The sequence below is a fragment of the Brachycentrus maculatus genome, unplaced genomic scaffold (genome assembly GCF_059751285.1).
Source record: "Brachycentrus maculatus isolate JH-2025_06_01 unplaced genomic scaffold, ASM5975128v1 h1tg000017l, whole genome shotgun sequence".
Taxonomy (NCBI): domain Eukaryota; kingdom Metazoa; phylum Arthropoda; class Insecta; order Trichoptera; family Brachycentridae; genus Brachycentrus; species Brachycentrus maculatus.
The window spans coordinates 458,513-474,727 of NW_028280771.1; the positions used below are offsets into that span (position 1 = coordinate 458,513).

The following is a 16,215-nucleotide window of genomic DNA, read 5'->3' on the forward strand; positions in this document are numbered from 1 at the left end:
CATTGACCAACCACCAACCAACCATCAAGCAGAGTGCGCTGATGTACTTTAGACACGTCATGAGAAATGAAAAATATCGTCTTCTCCACCTAATCATACAAGGAAAGATTGAGGGGCGAAGAACTCAAGGACGCCCAAGGACATCATGACTGAAAAACCTACAACAATGGTTTGGCAGAACCACCAAATCTCTGTTCCGAGCTGCAGCATCAAAAGTGAAGATAGCCATGATGATCGCCGATCTTCGTTAGAACAGGCACAGAAAGAAGAAGAATCGGACATTGATCTGTTCCCGAGTGCTTGAGGACGTTTTCTGAAGTTCCGAAGTGTTGAAGACTTACCAGGTTGTCATAAGGCGCGGTGCGCAGCCTCTGTTGGTTGATGGTGAAGGTGAGGTGCGTGTGCGTGTTGGCCGAGGAGGCGGGCACGAAGTTGCCGATGAGCGCGGCGGCCGGAGCCGCGGGGCCCACGCCCACCCCCACTCCGTAGTCCACTCCGGAAGACCGGCGACAGACCTGAACAGGGAAACGCACTCCATGATTCGTGATCGTACAACTTTGTTTTCAGATGGTCAAGAGATCATGCCTTGACTAAACTTGGCTAAACAGCGGTAATAAAGATCATTTTAATTAATCCACTAGACTAGACTAGAAGAAATGTGTATTTGATCACGCATTTTTATTGAATGTTGCGCAGTGTGATCGATAATCCTGAAATTATCCGGATCATTGGTCTGTATGTTCTCGACAGCGTCGGCATAGATTGTTTTACATTCATATATAATTAAAATGTAACTTTGTTTTAAAATCACTATAAATATTTTATTAAAAATTAATTATAATGTTTACCGGTTTCGAAGCTAACCGCTTCTTTATCAAGACTGATTAATACTAAAAAACTATCTACTAAACAATATTTAAAATATTTTGACGGTTAGGGAAAGAAGCTTAGGTAGATCTCAAGTGGCTTTATTTTTTTGTGTTGATTGGCAGTCACAGTCAAAAGGGATCAGGGATGATGAGTGATTGGAAACATATTTAATAACGGACTTTTAGCAAAATCATTTACTTGTGTATTTATTAGTTGTAAATTATTATTAATTGCCTTTATAATTTCTAATATTTCTAAGTAATCTAATTTAAGTCCTGTATTGCATGTGTATAATATACATATAAAGATCTTTAATTTTATCTAATGGGTAATTATTTTCTATTAATTTTTCACATTCCTATATACAGGACCAACTTGCTGATGGTTATGCCTGTAGGTAGAGCTACCGCTATGCTGAACAATATCACATTGGATATTGATCTGTTCTATGTGTCTGAAGGACTATTCTGAAGCGGGATTCTTCTACATCTTTGGCAATAGTATTCATGCTTATTTTAGATTTTTAATCATGTATACGCCTTAAATTTTAGTTTGTAATGTGTATGTTATTTATAAATAATTAAATTGAATTCATTTGAATCTTAACATATGCTCTTAACGATGGTATCAAACATGGTGGAAGACTGCACACACATATCGAAGCAACAAAATTGTGCTCAATTTCAAGGGATACAAATATGTACCTCGATAATACTGAAACAGCAGTAAGTGGGGCCTCTTTTTGAAAAAAAAATTTATGAGATCAAGGGACCTTGCATCCCTTATGTCACTGCGACCATATAAGGTCTATTGCAACCTCCCTCTGTGTCATAGCTCACTCTCAAGATCTACGTAAGTCATGTAGCTGTCTTGGTGGTAGGAGCTTCACCTTCTCGGAGTCCAGTAGTGGTCCTCCAAGGATGTGACTTTGATTGCGAGCGAGTGGGTCACAATTATAGAGAATGTGGATGGGTGTTTCACTATCCTCCATACAAAATCCGCAGACTGGGGAATCATACAGTACAATTTTTGACATATACAAAGTAATATTAAGGAGTCACTCGCAACGTCACTGTGACCCTGTTAGTTAAATCTCGACTTCCTTATCTCCATGATGCTCATATACAGTAAAACATAAATTTTTACATCTCTGGTTTTAACATTTTCTCGCCAATTGCATGTAATTATTTCAGTCCCAATATATTTTCGTTTAGGGAACAAATGCCAGAATTCTGCACCATTTTCAAATACCATACTGTATGTTGTTAGAAAATCGAATATTCGAAAAATTGAAAACACGTCATAATAGATTTTAAGCAATAGTGGTCATTACTAAGTAAAACTTGAATTAAAAATGCCCTCTAATACTATGAAGGCCTCCGGATTCTGGATTTACCTCCATCATCTGTACGCTGGCCTTGACGTTATTGCAGTGTGCGTAGTCCACTAGGTGGGCGAGGGTCACAAACGCATGATTCAGGGCTTCTCCAGGGGTTATACGGCGCTCCTAGAAGAACAAAATATACAAATAGATACTATCAATGGGGTAAATGGGAAAAAGAAGTCTCTATTGATCTATTAATACCAAGCATTATTGTACCCCAACGTTGGATTTATCTCCCAAAGAACATACATTAACCCTTTCTGGTCCCCTAAAATTAAAAAAAAAATCTAGGTAGACAGTTACATTCCAATTGGAAACAAAACTTTACTCCTCTGCTCCACATACTATGTATTGTAATAGATACAAGTGACAAAAATGTTAGCTTGGAATTTAAATATATAATACTAATGATGAAAAAAATGTAAAATAACATCCGATATGGGACCTAAGAGCAAAAAATCGATGTTGAATGAGATTCGACATTGAACCAGTAAGGGTTAAGATACATATAACTGAGGTTGCGCAATCAATTAGAAAATAATGATAATGTTATCATTGACATTTTTAATGATGGTATTGAGAAATACAAGAGGTCTTTTACCAGATGGATAAAATTAAATTAAAATTAAGTCTTGAATTTTCCACTTAAATTTTGTAGCTTAGTTTAATGTCGCTTTTAATTATTACTGCTTAATTTTTTACAATAAGTCGAATGTAGTAAATATATCTTTTAATACACAAAATACAAATATTATCCTTAAAAAAAGACAATTCATAATTTGATTGTCAATTCAACGAAGTGATTCACTAGATTCGGAAAATACTTCACATTAGATTATTAAAAATTCAATTTGAAAAATATAAAATCGATTCAACAGTCAATAAATCACGTGCACAACACAGAATTGAGTAAAGTGCTCAATTTAAAAATTACTTATTCTATCAGTTGCACAGGTCAAGTCAAATAATTCACTTGACTTTCAATCAAATGTATTAGTAAATTGTAGCTTATAACAATAACAAAACAACAGTAAATAATTTTGAGACTAGTTTGTACCTGGTCCATAGTCAACATTCTCTTGAGTAAGTCAATAAATTCTCGGCGATCAGCTTTTTCCGCCAGGAGCTGCCCGCCTTCCAAGTCAGTTGGTACATTTACCTAAAAAGGGTAAAAAAAATTATATATTAAAATTCGTATGTCTGAGGATGGATGGATGAAAAAGGTGCTTGACTGGGGTCTAGAACAGGACGCACAAGTGTGGGTAGGCCCCAGACAAGATGGTCCGATGACATTAAGAAAGTGGCGGGCCTGCACTGGAAGAGAGTCGTGTCCAACTAACTAATTCTATTAAAAGCTACAAGCTACCTGATAGGAAAAAATTAGCATAAAGCATCCAACAAAAAAATAATCTCAATAATAATGAAGTTTTAAGGGTTCTAATTTTTTTTTTATTGAGTCTATTTTTTATTTCTTTTGCACATTGACAAGGACTTAATTATTTATTTAGTTTATTTTGCACATTAACAAGGACTTAATTATTTATTTCAATCTATTCATGCTTTGTTTATATTACAATATTACAAATCTGGAGTTACAGAAAAATTTTATGCATTTTTATTTCCATGGCATGTGGCAAGTAACATATTTTATTTTTAAAAAAATTTGTCACTTAGGCGTAAAAAGATTCGCCATCCCTGGCCTAGATGTATGAATGTGAAGGAGGTTAGGAGGAGTACATGTGTATAATGGAGAAAGCCACTCACCTGGCCAATGTCATCGAGGCAGTTGAAGATGTACTTGCGCGCCTCCTTGGACTTGATGCCCGTCTCCAGCTCGTGCTCCTCGGGCGTCTTGAGGCGCCAGAAGGGGTAGGTGCTGTCCATGTCCCGGTAGAAGAACTTGGTGGTCTTGCTGGCGTTGTTGAGCATGTGCTCCGTGGGCAGGCCCTGCGTCTGGCTGATGTAGCGGATCTGGTCGTACTCCGAGCTGCCCGGGTACAGCGGCCAGCCCAGGAACAGCTCGGCCACCACGCAGCCCAGCGACCACATGTCGATGGCCTCGCAGAACGCCAGCCCCAGGATTATCTCCGGGGCCCTGGGAACAGAGTGAAAACCAAATTTATTATGTAGCCGCTTTAACCTGTTAACCGGGCGGGACACATAAATACGTCAAATGCAAACAATATGGGGTACGGGTAGGACATATGAATACGTCCTTGAAATATATGTTGCGCCCTGGAACGGGTGGGACGTATATCCATACATGTCTCGACATGAATTTAAGACACGGAGTGAATCAGTATCATTTCGCTATTGAGAGTGGTAGACGTGTTCTTGGTGAGCAGTGACGGGTGCGTACTTACACTTACCTACCTATTTTCGCGCCCTTTACAAGTTGCGTAATTGGACAGAGGACCGCCCGGTTAACAGGTTAAACAAATAGTCTAATTTTCATAATAAAAAAAAACATAAATTGAACTAAGCGTTGCTTCAAATTTTTACGGGTCATGGAGCATTTTGAGAATACCTATTCCATTTTAAAATTAGACAAAACTCTACTCGTGAATGTGATGAGACGTCATCACAAGATGTCCCTCATTTAGCATGGGTATGTCCAATTTTTTAAAAAGAAAGATTTAAATTGGAAACAGAATTTGCAAAAGAAGGTATGCACTTGACAAAAATTGATGAGGCAATAGGACATAAAGATCTATCAGATTTAGTGGTATCTTATTTAGAAAATATGACACGACAGATAAGACAAATAAATGAGCAATGTGACAAATCTTTATTGATATAAGATATTGAATCCATTGTATCTATTGTATTGTTTTTACGGATCAAACTTATTTTAAACTAGTGGATCTCCTGCACCCGCTAATAGAGGGAACAATCGAGGGAACAAACGCCAGAGGACGCCCACGCCGAGAGTCTTTGCGACTCATATGAGGATATGGGCTGTTCAACGTATGAGAAGCTGAAGAGGGTGACGCATGATAGACCGGAATGGCGAAGGAGGTGTCATTTGTTGCTGCAGACCAATCCACAGGATTGAGACCACAGAAGATGAAATAACTTAACAATATGATCATATAAAAGGTGTTTCAACTTGAAATGAAACATCTGTCAAATCAAAATGTTCAAACTTCCATCTTCTTTCATATAAAAAGAATTTTAAATGAAAGAAGATGCAAGTCTGAGCATTAATGTTCCTGCAATACCACTTAACCCTTCACACTCTTCTTGTTTTTACTAATTATAGACGGAATTCATATTTATGGCGAACTTTTTACAAATTTAATGCAATCTCGTAAAACTTTTAACATAGACTTGTTGGAGAATAACTACAGTAGTGTGCAGCACTTGCTCTCCGAATAATGGTTAATTGTGCATATGTACATGTATGTGGGTGTGTGTGTATATGTGTGTAGTGTGTCTATGTGAGCATATGTGTGTGAGTGTATTTGTTTACGAATGAATGTTTTTATATATCATTATTTTACGATCTTTACAATGTTTTCTGGCGTCTCTCGCGCTCTATCAAAAGTTAATAGACCGTTTATTACTTATTACAGTAAATGCAAGCAATGCGAGCAAACGCAACGAACCTGTAGTATCGGCTCTGCAGGTAGGTATTGCACACGGCCTTGCTGACGTGAGACGCACTCCCGAAGTCAATGACCTTTACCCGGTACGGCTGTCGAGCGGGCTCCACCAGCATTATGTTCTCTGGCTTCAAATCTGCGTGGATTAAGCCAAGTTGCTGAAACAAAAATAATCATTAGCAGTGGCGTGCACAGCGAATCAATAAGGATAGGTAGTAAAGTAAGCTAGGTACTACTTAGTAAGGTAGGGTAGGTACTTTTTTTTTTGACACATTGTTAATTTAGAATATGCACTGCTTCCCTACCTGTATTGAATGCATGCCCCTAATCGTTACAACACAATTTTTTTGAATATGTATATATATTATTTAATAGTTGAGTAATATATCCAAAATTAAACAAGGTTTATTTGGTTAAATTCTACATTTATTTATGTATATTTTAATGCGTGACGCGTTTCGTCTTCTTAGGACATTATCAAATACATAAATGTAGAATTCAACCAAATAAACCTTGTTTAATTTTGGATATATTACCCAACAATTCAATATGGAATTCTACCAACTGTCTGCAGTTACAAAAAATATATACATTATTTATTTGACAGTCACCCAGTGAGAGGATGTTTCTGACAGTGTAGTCTTATTTTTATTTACAAAAAAAAAAATTATACTTAAAATGCTTTATCATTTTAGAAAATATGATAAAATTGCTACATTTCAAATTCAACTATGGTCAATAAAAGCGACATTAAGGAATATTCACATTTTCCCCGATTTTAAATAACATTTTCGTATGGAGAACAAAATACAAGAAGTGGAAGATTTAAGCACCGTAAGGGTGAAGGTTAAGAATGCAGAATATGTATAGTTACCTTGAGTTTGAGCAGAGCCGTGAGCACCTGCTGCAGGATGGGGCGGATGTACTTGAGCGGCAGCGGAGAGAACTTGTTCTGCTTCAGGAAGTCGTACAAGTTCTGCTCCAGCATCTCAAACACCAGGCACGTGTGCGACTTGTGCTGGAAGCACTCGTACGCGCGCACAAAGTTGAACTCGTCCGCATTCTCCTGCGACAGCCGGGACAGGATGGAAACCTGGACGGGAGAAGAACCCATTCCTTAATGTACTACCCAAAACATATACAAAATAAATCCTAAACCGAGACAATCCAAATATTGTAAATTAAATAACAGATCAATTATTTTTGACATCTCGACAAATATGAAGAAGAATATGGAAACAACATTTTGAGTGTGTCCAAATACTTGTTCACAAATCTAGATTATCTCCAATTATAGGAATTATTTTATTTTTTGACATTTCAACATAGATGAAGAATAATATGGAAGTCTGTATCTAGTGATTCTTGTACAATGTTTCGAAATTGGATATTAAAAAAAAAAGAGTATGGAATTCTATTATATTCTAAAAAGAGTATGGTATTTACAGGGTTAACGACTGTCATAGTCTTGGTTAAGTGATCACTTTACACACGCATAATATTTAGTAATTCTACCCATGATTAACGATCACACTACTCAAATTCTTGACACTTCTAGATATATTGTTCCCTTGAGTACTATATATATATATTTTTAACAACTAGTTTTGGAAGCTACAAATGCTTCCATCTACTGGTTTAAATGTAAGAAATAAATATAATACTCAAGTTGTAAAAAAAACAAGTGTTTTCATTTACAATTTAATAATGTCTTACCACAAAGTGAATGCCGAAACGATAAATAAAATTCACTCTTCTATGCGAGCAAGTTAGAAAAATGGCAACACTGCACATGAGTCATCTCAAACTCATTATTTTCAATAATAATAATAAAATTGTTATAAAATGCAGCTTTGCGAATCAGACATTCAGGAATATCGCATTCAACCAAGCTGGGATGCCGACGAAGGACATTTTCAGCATATCTTGTGAATGATATCAACATTTACACAAGCATAGGTCATTTACAAATTAAATGGCACTTTATAAGCAAAGTCGGATGAAAAACAGTACCATAGAACAGGGCTACTTGAACTTTGATGTGTTACTTGAGCCCAGTACAAAAAAAAGATTAGATCTGTATTTGGTCTACAATAATTAACATATTGACATGATTCATTGTTTCCCTGACAGGTGACACTTATTGTCACGATACTTTGATCGATACCACAATCTAAATATTTTTTTTGTACTGGGCTCAAGTAACATAAAAGTTCAAGTAGCCCCGTTCTACAGTATTGAAGTGCATGGTTTACATAATATTTAAATAAATTTTTGTAAGGCAATATCAGAAGTGATAACTGTGAAATAAATGCAAGTTCTAATAATAAATTGAAGCGGTATAACAGGTTGCGGTGTAGAGGATGTGGTGCGGCTGGCAAATTATTATCAGGCAATGTTTCCTCTTGGAATAACACCATTATCTCTATTTCTAGAATTACATTTTGGTTAAATATTTTCCTTAAATAATGTTTACATTTTATAAACATTCAGAAATATGTGGTATTTTTGTTATTTTTAAACTAGTAGAACCAATTTTTTTTAACTTGGTAAATACCACTATTTCTTAAAATTTATTGTGACACATTCAGCATAATTTTCAAACACTGTAAAATGATGCTGAATGCATCGAAACACGTGTCACAACGGATTTAAAGAAATAGTAATGGAAAAATTACTTGTAGATTTCTTTAAACATTTAATAAATTAACTTAAATTATTGTAAATTAAATTGTGTTGGGTTGTGGTCCCGTGGTAAGTGTCGCGGACTCTTAAGTCAGAATTTCTCGGTTTGAACCCACTCTACCACAATTCGATACCCATTTCTTATAACGAGCCGCCTTAGGCTCACAGAAATACTATGAAATTTAGTTTTTTTATTATTTTTGCTCATAATAGAGATAAACATCTCTGAAAAGAAGTGATAACATTTGACCATACCGTATACATTGATATGAGATCAAAAGATGCCGCAAAAGTCATGCGTAAAAATAACTTACACGCAATTTACGATGAGTCGAGTGACAAGGTAAAATTACCCTTCCCGCCGAACACTGACAGTCGAGTGAAAGGGTAAAATTACCCTTCCCATAGATAGTGTGTTAATTAAAAATTGGCTCCCCAAAAATTTCCAAACCATTTTGCAACACGTTTGGCTCTTCTGGTCCAAGATGTTTCCGAGCGCTGGCCTAATAGAAAGCTATGACTAACAAGGGAATGGGCAAGGGACTTACCTCTATCTGTCCTTGTCTCGCGTACGAGGGGTGATTCTTGAGTATCTTGATGGCGACGATCTCGTTGGTGCCCTTCTTCCAGCACTTGACCACCTGGCCGAAGGTGCCGCGGCCGAGGAACTCCAGCACCTCGTACTGGTTGGCCGACGAGTACAGCACCTCGTGCTGCACCAGCTGGTAGTCGCCATCTCCGCCTCCGGATCCTGGCAGCGGGAAGGGAACCGAGGGTGGGGCGGGGATGATATAGTGTCCGTCATGAGATAGTGTTGTCAAGACAACGAGAAAAGGAATGAAAAATGAGGAAACAGGAGACAGCGTTCATCATCAGATATCAATGTCGGATTAGAACAAATTAATGAGAGGAATGCAAAGGAATGGCAGATGAAGAATCAGCAGATATGAGAAAATGTTCATCATCAGATGATATCGATGTCAGAACACGAGAGAAATAAAAATGAAAAAGACAAGAGGTAAGAATGAAGCGATTTGCATTGTCCAAGGTCGATGTAAGATGATGTCGAAACCATTTGGTGATGGAAGGATGATCATGAAACATGTAATCAGGAGATGAAAAATGAGATAATATTGTTGTCATTGTTCGGAGTCAGATTATGTCCAATGTTGGTGTCACATTACATTTGATTGTATGTCATTTAGAGAAAAATGGTGATCATTTTTGAAATGATGAAAGATGTTCGATTATTGATGGACAAAAGTTAGGTAGAGGGTGGATTAGGGAGAGCGGTGGCCGACAGTGTCCATGTGTGGGGAAAGAGAAAAAAAAATGCAGCGTTAGTGCATCAATTTCATTATTACACATAAAAATAAAAATAAAAACAGTACATTCTGTTTTGCACAGTGGATACATTACTGAGAATCTTTTTAAATGTTTTAACCCTTATCCGCACCCAATGGTGCATAGGGCACTGCACCGTAGTGACGCAGTGTTATCTTGATAGTTGATTGCGTGAAGGTAAGGTGATCAGCCCTGCGCTCCTTGCACCAATCCAGGGTGATGTTAAATAAACATGAGAGTAAAAATCACCCATATTTATTTTGACCCCCCCGGGAATCAAACCCGAAACCTCCTGATCACTATACTACGGAAGTGGACAAAGGTGAGTGAGTGTATTTTTCTGAAAAAAAAACTCATACATGCTAGCGGATCACAAGCTTATACATGTAGGAGTATGCTACCTCGAGTGCCTTAGCTATTGCTGCTATTCTCCTTTATCTACTCTCGCAAATTTTTAAACAAATCAATGTGCTTTCTTTCGCCTTTAGCTCCTTCACCTATATCAGATGGCGTTAACAAAGAAGCTAAAAGTTACTACACACTACTCTGTATTTGCACGCATTATTCACATATACCAAATTCATACATCTTCTCATGCATACTCGCCAATTACACCCAACTTCTAACATGTTCACCGTCAAGTGTTTGATGTACCATGTATCATGCCAAGTCTTCTCGGCTTCTACTTTCAATTAAATTCTTTGTCCACATTTTTTCCTGTTTCTTCCTCACACAAGTCTCTCCTCCTTCTACAAGTCCAAACCATCTTAACAACCTTTTCTTAATATTATTAATAACATTTTAAAAAAATGTAAAAATAGAATCAAGTGTATTTGCTGTTCTGATTCAGCCTCGTATCTACGAAAATTTGTTATTTCAGAAGAATAAATGAAATAAAATGTTATTTTAAATGTAATTTAAATGATTTTTAAACTTTTCAGATACGAATTTGCTTCAGAACGGCATACATAAATTGTTTACAATTGATTGGGCAAAAACGAAAAATTATCAGCTCTTTCAGTGTGAATTCTACAAACTTGAGTTTTCAGAGTAAAACCAATTTTATTTTGATGGCTTTTAAAATAAACATTCAATTAAAATTATTGAATCAAATCAATCTAAAATATAAACAATAAGCGTAAAAATTACTTTAATGTTTTCCATGCACTTTCCCACTAGAACTGATAACTAACCACGTGGCATCTTGCAATTGAAAGCAGTGTAGCCAATCTAACTGTGTTCAAAAAATGTGTGCAAATACAAATAAAATAATTTATAAAAATAGTTGCATAATTGCCGCAGGAATGAAAGAATACCTATATTAAAAAAATATATCATATTCGTAAATAAAAAATCAGACATGCTACATTTTTTTTCTTTCGTTTTTGAATTCAGCTATGCAAAGTGCATAAAGATAAGTTATTTTCATGCAAGTTACAAAATAAAAATATTTGTGTCGGGTTGTGGTCCGGTGGTTAGAGTCGCGGACTCTTAAGTCAGAGTTTTCAGTTTTAAGTCGGTTCGAACCCACTCTACAACAATTTGATACCTATTTCTAATAATGAGCCGCTTAGGCTCACAGAAATATTATAAGATTGAAATATTTCTGTAAATAATAAAAACACAAATATTTCTCTTCTTAAAAAAAAATAATAAAAAAATAAATTAAATTGTTGGCCAGTGTTATCAAACCTTGCCAGTTCGCGGCGATAAAAAGGTTGAGAACCACTGGTGAATAGAGTAACTTATTTTTTAAAACTTAATGCCAAAGAAAAAGAACGTAACGCAAAATTAATTAAAAATTTGACAGTCGTAAGTGCCGCGCGAAATAAATGCTCGCAATGTGAAATTGAATGAAAAACAATACAATACAATCAGTATCTACATAGAAACGGTACGGGTGCAGCCGTGGGAACTGGGTTCGAATCGCGTTATGTGCAAATAATGAATTCAAGACAGTTAAAAGTTGCAAAAACCAGACACCTGAGTGGTAAACAACGGTAAGAGAACTATATTATTCACGCACCAAACTATATTATTCACTGCGCGTTTACGCGTTTTGTCAAGAAAAGCCAATGCGCAGTTGGCGATTACAGTAAAACCTCGGCTAACGAATTTAATTTGTACCGCGAAACAAATTCGAATAACGGGCGAGAAGGGCGATACGTATTAGCTATTGTTAGACTTCAACGCGCGTTTGGACGGCTGAATAACATTTCGTTAGTCGCGGCAAAAACCTTACGGCCACACGGAAAATGTTTTTTTTTTTTATTTTATTTATTAAATGCAGTTACAAAAATATTACAATTTAATTAATTTGCGAGACATTTCTACTTTTAACATATGTATCTTAATACCAGTTACGCTGTTCCTCTCCAAAAAAGCTAAGCTCTTGTGCTTGGAGAGGGACTTACACTCATCGTTTATAGTTTTTTTATTGTATTTTTATAATTTTTGGTTGTTTTTTTTTCAATTCACACGTATAAAATGCGTTTTTTATGTTAACAAAGCATTGTACATAAATAGAAATGATTTTAATAAGTTAAAAATCCTTTTCGAAAAAAAACATTATTGTAATCCATTAACCATAGCAAAAATATTTTCTTCGAACTGATTGCGAAAAGATTTCACTAAAATTATCGACTATTTTTTCATAACTTATTGTGATAGTCGTCGCGTGATATACACATTCTATTCAACATAAAAATGTAATTAAATAATAATTATTATGTAGGCAATTTTTATTCAACTCAAGGAACGGCCGCGTTATTCGTGTGGCGAAATTTTGCGCAAGCGACACCAAAACAATGTTCAGAGCGACCTTTGCTATTATCGAGTTCCCATTGTTCACTTTAACTCAGTTTTACAAGGACACGATCTTGGGATACAAATACATATATCGCGGTAGTGACCTTTTGACATCGCTCACACCTTTCAACAACGTCATATATCAAAAATCGACAATTTTCAGTTGCGCATGTTTTCGGAACGCCCAGAAAATGTACTATATCCCAGCAAAAGCGGCATATTTTTAACTTAATATTTACCCGCTACAGGGCAGAAAGTGCTGTTTTTGCATTTTGAAGAAAAGGTATTGTTAAATTATTTTTTTTAATAAACTAAATATTTTTCAAATGGAGAAAAAACATTCAGGTTTTACCTAAAATGATCTGTTGTACAGTAAAATGTTCAATAAGTGGTTTGATATTTATTTTTAATACATTGTATTATATTTTTAAACTTTAAAAACGATCTCCTGAAAAATCAAGTTTTTTTTACATTTGACGTTGTTGAAAGGATAAGCGACATGTCAAATTGCAAGATTTAAAAAAAAGTGTTTAAATGAAGCTCTATGGGCATTTACAACGTTTTGAGTGTGTCCAGATACTTGTTCACAAATCTGGATTATCTCCAATCAGGAGTTTTTTGTTACATTATTTTTTGACATCTCAAAATAAATGAAGAAGAATATGGAAGTCTGGGCAGTTTCAAAGAGTTTCTGCTTAATAAAAAGCTTGCCTCATCCCACCATAGATGTCACTCGTGAAGTCTATCGAGTTCAAGAACTGTGTATCGGGTTTGAATAATATATCTAGAAGTACCAAGAATTTGAATAGTGTGGTCGTCAATCATGGTTAGAATTAGTGAATGTTACAAAGTGACAAAGTTTGTAAAGTGGCCACTTAAACCAGCCTATGAAGGTCATAAGCCCTGTAAATGCCCAGATTTCCATATTCTTCTTCGTCCGTGTTGAGATGCCAAAAAAATAATGTATAAAATACAATGAGATATCATAAAACAATATGGATATTCTCAACGAATAAAGTTACTCACAGAAAAGATTTTTCGTGTATGTACAATTTTAAATGAAATCAACCTGAATTAAAAGACGATTTATTATTCTACTGATGTAAAAAAAAAAACAAATTATCGTGACAGCCGTTTCGCTCTCCGAAGGCATTGTCAAAAATGTAATTGAATACATTGTTGAAAAAATACAATGGACTACCATACCCATGAGCAGCTCGTACTAAATATATAAAAAAAAAGAAATGACGCCATTTTTAAAAATAAATTTTACCGGTTCAGCTACTTGAAGGTCGAATTGATTAACATTTATGGTAATTACCATGTGCGGACGTGTCACTTACACTGACCCCCGTTGACCATTCATAGGGAAAACAAAATAAGGAAAATATACTACATACATCGTTATTGCCCAATCAATTGATGAAAATCACAAATATCATCATATAAAACAAGTAAATTGCAAAAACTCAAATGCGGGAAGGTAAGTTAATATCGGACTGTTCGTTATTTTCTGTGTGTGTGTATCGTGTTGGCTTTTTGCTGGATCATTGGAATCTAGATTCATTTTTGCAAATGGCCCCGAATGGAGATGTTCAAGGGTTATAAGAACATTCAACCAACCTGAAAAGGTATAATAGTAAATATACATTGCGATTGGAAGATTGCGATTCGAAATGTTTGGGTTGAATCTTTGTTGTAAACTACTGACAATTAAAACAGAAATAGGGAAGAAGAAGAAGAGAGGTCTTCAAAATAAAGCCTGGAATGGATTCTTCATTTGCGGTACTCTCAGCCAAGACACATGGAAGACTGGCTTCCACGGGAAGAATCGCAGCGATCACGAAAAAGGTTACGTTGTGGAAGGTTAAAGGACAGATCTTCTCTTGCAAAGCAATTTTTTGTTTGAACTAAGTTACTAACTTAGGGCGGTGGAAAGTCGAAAGCCGGTCTGACCGTATCGACGGAGCGTTTCAGCAAATATCAATAAGAAAGGCTGACAACTGAAGAAAGAGTCGTGATGGCCACGATGAGGAGAGTGGAAAAACGAAGGCCGGTCTGACCGTGTCAGCTAATATTAGTAAAGAAAGGCTGACAACTGGAATAAGAGTCGTGATGGCCGGATGAGGACAGTGGAAAGTCGAAGGCCGGTCTGACCGTGACAATTGGAGGATGGGCACGATGAGGGCATGTCGTGTGTCGTGTGTGCCGTGAGTCGGTTAAGATCGGTAAGAATAATCGTCTATTACGTTTGGCGTTACCTTGCGGCTGGGGCGGGTGGTTGGCGCCGCCCGCCGCCAGCTGCTTGCTGTGCGAGGCCGTGGTGGGGGCCGCGTGGCGCGCGCAGCACGGCGCCCGGCTGCTGGGGCCGGCCTGCGGCAGGTGCTGCGGGGTACTCTGCTGGGGGGCGTGCGCCCGCTCACCATCTCCCGCGGGCTGCCCGCGCCTCGACCGGCACCGCGGCTGCGCAGGGCCGCCGCACGAGCACGAGCAGGAACAGCACGCTCTCTGCGAATACAAACAACAACTGATCAAATTATGCTTCTTCATACATTAACCTAACCTAACAACGACATCGGATCCGTGCTAGTTCATAAGGAACTCTCACGGGAGGTGGTATCATAAATTATACCATTAGTACCATACTGTATGACATTGGTACCATAAACCAAGCTAGGACATAACACTCTTCTAGTGGAACGGAAGGCCTGTTGACGACAGGCAACGGCTTGTTATCGACAGGTAACGGCTTGTTGACGACAGTCAACAGTCTGGCATCTCCTGATGAGTTTTACGCGGTTTCCTCCCAGCAATGAGCAAATGCTGAGAAGTTCCTGATCGGCCCACACTAGTTTATTCTTCCTGTTTCCAACACAGATTAAAATAAAACATGTTCTTAGCTAAAAAAAAACATAAATCCCCTTCATGACCTATAAACCTTGTACATACATAATAAGCTAGGTAAATAATAACGTAACTCCCATAAAATAAAAACAACCTAGCGTTGTTCTTCGTTCCTGGGTGCCGTCATTTACCATGGGTAACATTTACCATCAAAGATATTCATACTCTGGAGACTGTTATACGGAACAGGGATGTTTATGCGAATTTGTCTCTCAGTTTGTTTGGTCAAGCAAATCATGTTTGTGGTTTATCGCAAATGATGTATGTTCCCTTCGAGCGTTTTACCAGGAATTGTGGTCAATACGTCAATAGTGTATGCAGATTACCTCTTATTTTTATAAGATGTTGAAAAAATCAAAATACGTAGTAATCTCTAATATAATAGGCCGATAATCGTAACTTCTTATTGAATTGTTGGGTATTATATCCAAAATTAAACAAGATTTATTGGATTGAATTCTACATTAATTTATGTATATGTTAATACGTGACGCGTTTCGTCTTATTAAGACATTATCAAAACACCAATTCAATATGGAATTCTACCAACTGTCTGCAGTTTCAATAAATAAGGATCTTCTTATGTCCGTTTACACGTGCCTTTTCATCTGTCGA

At 36.8% G+C, this 16,215-nt stretch overlaps 1 protein-coding gene across 8 annotated transcripts in view; it reads right to left on the reverse strand.

The window, feature by feature from the left end:
• The window catches only part of Hipk (Homeodomain interacting protein kinase), a 162,813-nt gene that overhangs the window by 15,740 nt on the left and 130,858 nt on the right, over positions 1-16,215 (reverse strand). For 5 of the 8 annotated variants that reach the window (XM_088266385.1, XM_088266354.1, XM_088266380.1 and 2 more), the window contains 8 exons: positions 14,946-15,204; positions 9,093-9,295; positions 6,734-6,952; positions 5,863-6,017; positions 4,019-4,349; positions 3,312-3,413; positions 2,267-2,377; positions 342-515 (listed from right to left, as the gene is read on the reverse strand). In XM_088266385.1, the coding sequence (XP_088122511.1) occupies positions 342-515; positions 2,267-2,377; positions 3,312-3,413; positions 4,019-4,349; positions 5,863-6,017; positions 6,734-6,952; positions 9,093-9,295; positions 14,946-15,204 (1,554 nt within the window). The remainder of the gene's footprint in view (positions 1-341; positions 516-2,266; positions 2,378-3,311; positions 3,414-4,018; positions 4,350-5,862; positions 6,018-6,733; positions 6,953-9,092; positions 9,296-14,945; positions 15,205-16,215) is intronic. The other 3 variants (XM_088266371.1, XM_088266393.1, XM_088266363.1) reach the window with 1 other exon arrangement.